The sequence below is a fragment of the Coffea eugenioides genome, chromosome 10 (genome assembly GCF_003713205.1).
Source record: "Coffea eugenioides isolate CCC68of chromosome 10, Ceug_1.0, whole genome shotgun sequence".
Classification (NCBI taxonomy): domain Eukaryota; kingdom Viridiplantae; phylum Streptophyta; class Magnoliopsida; order Gentianales; family Rubiaceae; genus Coffea; species Coffea eugenioides.
The window spans coordinates 29,809,355-29,814,691 of NC_040044.1; the positions used below are offsets into that span (position 1 = coordinate 29,809,355).

At 32.8% G+C, this 5,337-nt stretch overlaps 1 protein-coding gene across 1 annotated transcript; it reads right to left on the reverse strand.

The window, feature by feature from the left end:
* Positions 1 to 908: 908 nt before the first annotated feature.
* Positions 909 to 1,669, reverse strand: LOC113750233 (miraculin-like). The gene has a single exon (XM_027294217.1). It carries the CDS (start codon positions 1,661 to 1,663, stop codon positions 1,052 to 1,054), a length of 612 nt encoding a protein of 203 aa, XP_027150018.1. The 5' UTR covers positions 1,664 to 1,669; the 3' UTR covers positions 909 to 1,051.
* Positions 1,670 to 5,337: the final 3,668 nt, after the last annotated feature.

Consider the following 5,337-nt stretch of genomic DNA (forward strand, 5'->3'; position numbering starts at 1 on the left):
CATGTGTTTCTTGTTTAAATGGACGTTTTCATCATTTTGCACCCAAATCCATCTGTCCCTATCAATTAAACTATTCTATCACTTTAAAAAAATCATAAATTCAAAATACAATCTTGATCCTCCCAAAAATGGAATTTTGCCCCATCCAAAAATAAAATTTGTGAGTTTTTCCGAAGCTATTGAATATTCTAATCGATTTGGACAAATAAATTTTAGGATGTGAAATGACAAAATTGTCCATTCAAACCAAAATTACATGGCAAACTGCATCTATCTTAACGATAGAAGATAACAAAATGGTTAAATTGAATCACTTTAAAGAGGTTGGTGAGTTATTTGGTACAAAACAATTGTTTTGAGTGAATAATATAAGACTTTTGAAAAGTTTAGTGTGTTATTTGGAAAAACAAACAACCGCTATGCAACTTTGAAAAAGTTTAGTAGGTTATTTGGTACAAAAAAAAATAGGTCACTGAGTAAAATGAAATTTTTAAAAAGTTTAGTTTTTTTTCCAGAAATGTTAACAATTTAAAAAGTTTAGTTAACTAAGTAAAATGAGATTTTTAAAAAGTTTAGTGACATCTAATTTACTTTACCCTAGTTCTAAATATTATGAGAAACACTTGGTTTACCCCGTCTAAAAGCATGCCCTTTCAGTTATAGTTCAAAACAAAGAAAAGCTAGCTGAAAAAAAAAAGATCTATTCTGTAGTAGGAATTGTCAATGGTTGCTAAGTGTTTTCATTTCTTTAATTCCGTAACAAAATCAGGGAGAGACGCGCTTCCAACCCTGCATATATTAAAAAAAAAAATGGTGACAACTCTGCTCATTATTCCACTCATGGACCTTGAAGAAAATGTAATGAAACAAACAATCCAACTTTTGGATAAATTCCATTATCTTTCAAATATAAACCAGTACAAGCTTTCAAGATGACAGAGTCATACATTATTCACTGGATAGATAAATTATACGTACTTCCTTGATGTACTTACATAAAATGGAAATGATTGGAAATGAAAACGTGAACATGCTGATCATTTTTTATGCTTCAAGCCTTTCTGAACATCACCCTGAAAGGCTCATCACTAAGAGCCAGACGCTTGGTTTTATCCTGATCAATAAAGATGCCAACATCTTTGCATATCACTTTGCAGGTGTTGCAAACCGTGGGACAAAAAACAAGCTTATAATCCCTATCACTGTACTTTTCAATCTTAAACCAGTTGTCTATTGTTTCACGTCCCGGGTTCCCTTCAACTCCATTGGTCAATATAAAGTACTGTCCAATTTCTTGGTCAAAATCAAGCTTCCACACATTTGATTGGATGCAAATTGTAAATGCGTCAGCGAACTTGATGTTTAAATCGGTGGAAACACGAACCACACCTTTTTTCGGGTTCACCGGTGTAAAAGTTACTGGACGGCCTGGTTCGACTTCCGAGCGCTCCTGAACAACTCCAAGAGGGCAAGATTCGTTCCCAGTGCTGCGGCCGAAAGTCACACCGCCACCAAAGCCACGCATCACAGGCAAAATGTAGTACTCGACACCAGCTCGGATTTCCTTCCCGTCAATGTCAAGCACTGGATCAGGCGTTTCAGCAGCGAAAGAAAGGAAAGAGTTGAAGAGAAGAAATGAAAGAAAGAGAAGTGATTTCTTCATTGTGAGCTGCACGTATTTATATATGAAATCTATGAAGTATTCAGTGCAATTGTGCTGACAATATAATTTGGATCTTGAGCTATGTTACTTGCTTTATATAGCTGAATCCTGGGATGATGATAAGTGCAATTGACTTCCGAGCTTAATTTCCAGACACGGCAGCTTGGTGGCTTTTGATTGCAATAAAAGATTTTCTTGGATAAGTGTGGAACAATTGAATTGGTGGTCAACTATTACGTATTTTTAGTACTATTCAATTGCTCATTGTTCACCTAGGGTATCCGTACTTTGAAGTTGAAAATTGAAATGTTTTCCCACTCTTTCCCTCCTTGTTGCCTCTGAGTTGTTCGGGGAATAGTGCATGTATCAGTTTGTAATATTATTGTTACCAAGAGCAAGAAATTCAAAACAATATATTATTAGGCGAAGATATACATTTTTATGTTTGGTATCATGTTGGAAATACTGTTCTGTTCTTTAAGATATCTTCAAAGCATGGAACGCAATTGTCTAGCTCTATTCCAATGTACGTGGTCTACTATTGATCCATATATATATATGTATATACGCACACATATATAAAATTAATTAAGGAACATCCGCTCTAATAATTCCGTCGCCATCTATCAAAATGACTAGAAATGTTTCAAAAAAAAAAAGTAGGTATACAACATATAAAAAATTCTCCCACCTTTCTTTATCTAAAATTGAGGTGTCCTAACCATCCAATTGCTATTCCATCCATGTTATTCATTGAACTTGCGCTGAACTTTTTTATATCAACAATGTATACATTGACAAATGTAAATACATACTACAAAATTGGTTTAAAAACACTTAAACGTGTGTAGAAATTTTTTTTATACCAACAAATTTAAATACAGACAAAATTGGTGAAAAAAAACACACTTACGTGTGTACAGACAGAAAATTCTGCAGCCCAACAAGATGAATTCCGTAAGGGTCAACTGTTATTGGGATTCAGATGTGGAATTAAATATTTACATCTTGGGCTGCCCACGTAAAGCTTTAGAAGATTCAAAAGAAAGAGAACAATTGTGCAACTTCATTGTGATTTTAGCAGCATTAGTTTATGTTAACACGTACGTGGAGCCAAAGTTGACCAATTATCGGTCCCATCTCCTAAGCTCTATTTTATTTATTTATTTATTTACTGACCACTTTTTATTTTTAGTTGATATGAATATTGCATTCACGATTATGAATAATTCTAAAGAATTTTAATTGAAAATATAGCAAGCTAAACATTTCTGTAACAAATATAGGGATCTCTACTACGAAGGTAATTTATCTTAAAAGAAAAAAAAATAAAATCTACCTTAAAGAAAAGTAATTCCAACATGACACCAAGCATAAAAAAATGTATTTATGAGCCTATTAGGCTAATATATCATTGTGATTTTCTCGCTCTTGCTAAAAATATCACAAATGCATGCGTGGACTAACAAGAAGGCGGCTTTCATCAATTGTTTACTAAATTTGTTTGTACTTTCATAACTATTAGTATTATGTATAAATAGCATATACTTCTTTACATAGCTACCATAATGTACACATTTATTGCTATAGTCATATTGGTTATACGTATTTAACTTATAATTTTAACATTTTCAATCACAATTTTCGACATATTCAAATCTTTAATCAGAATCAAGAACTAGAAGATTTCAAGAATAAATCTTCTTCGTGTAAAACATTTTCCAGAAATTTTCATCATAAAACATATCATATCAATCAATTGGCCACTGATAGTTTGAACAGTGAGAAATCTCTGAAAAAGCATTTGCGCTAGCTAGTGTAGAAAACATCAAAATTTCCTTTTTTTTTAATTTAATACAACAATGTCTGAGAAAAATTTGGTGATTATGGATGGTTAATGGAAAATATCAACTAATTATCCAAGAATGGGAAGACTGTTTTGCTGCCAGTGGCATGGAAATTAAATGATAAATTTCATTTTCTATAAATGATAAAAAAAAGCTCTAACTTTCTTATTAGGCCAACACAAACTTGAAATAAATTAACTGCTTGTCCTGCATCTATTTTTGTTCATTTCCTTTTCTTGAAGCACATGAAGTAGAAGGCCTAGTCTAAGTGAGAAGCCAGAAAAAGAACAAGTTGAGTAATGAGCAATTGAATAATAGGGACGATCAGTAATGGTTGACCACCAGTTATTCAAGAAAAGCTAGCCACCAAGCTTCCGTGTTTTGAAAGCTAGGGAGTTTATTGCACTTATCATCCCTCAAATTAGCTATATATAGCTATATAGCTCAAGATCCATATCATATTCTTGGGAGTTTATTGTACTTTTCGCTATACCCAAGAACAACCAGAAGGAATATTTACCTCTCAAAAACTACGGGTCCGTTTGGATTCCTTGTTTTTGCTTCTATTTTTGAAAAACTGTTTTTCACATTCCAAATGCTATAGTAAATGTGTATTTCAAAAACAATTCAAAAAACATTCTGAATGAATCCAGATCACCGACAAAAAGTCTTTCTTCTTACATATATTCTAGATCAGCTTCAATATTAAGCATCAATTCCGTTGCTTAGTATTTTTAGGAAAAATGGCTAATCTCTCATCCCTTAACATTTATTCATTTGTGTCGATTTGGTGCCTGACTTTTAATTTTGGCCTATTTAATACCCGAACTTGATATGCGAGACCAATTAAGGTCCTCTGTGGCGGCACCACCACTTGCAACCCATCTGACGCAATTTGTAAATGTGTATTTCAAAAATAATTCCAAAAACACTCTGAATGAATCCAGATCACCGACAAAAAGTCTTTCTTCTTACATATATTCTAGATCAGCTTCAATATTAAGCATCAATTCCGTTGCTTAGTAATTTTAGGAAAAATGGCTAATCTCATCTGTCGCGCCCCATTTTTCGCGAGGGAAAAATAAAAGTATAAAAATAGGTATTTATAAAAGATATGATTTCCATTTAAAAATAAATGAAAAGGACCTAGAATGGGACTTTAAAAAAATGCGACAATTTGGGTCCCAAAATTTAGTCTAAAAGGGTTTTGAAGAAAAATTAGGAGTCGCCACTTGGTATGGAGTTTTGGTGTACCAAGTCACCCAAAAAATATTTTTTGACAAAAATAAAATAAATTAAAACCCTTTTTGACAACTCCAGGTCTTTGAAAACAAGAGAAAATAGGTTCGGGAGTCACGGTTGAAGAAAGGGAAGGCAAAGGTTTAATTGACTCAAACCTAAGGCACCCTTTCAACCTAGTCTAAGTTAGTTGCGAGGTTTAGTCAAAATTTTTTCTAATCTAACCCTTAATTTTATCATATTTGGATATTTTCTACATGGATGCAAATCTAAATTTATAAAATACCGAAAGGGTCAAAATATCCATTCAAGGGTTTAATCGAACCAATCGCATTAATTGCGAAGGCCACAATGATTCCTTGAAAGTGTCACGAATATGCGAATGATGAAATTAAAATAAAAGAAAAGAAATTAAATTATATACATATATAAATGATCAAAGAAAAAGGGAATGCAACATAAAGGGTACGGGAGGCAAAAACTCGTGACATAATTTTCTTATACATGGATTAATAGGGTATTTAAACTAAAAAGTTATAATCACCCATTTTCCATATTTGAAAAATAATTATCCTAACATGAGCAAGC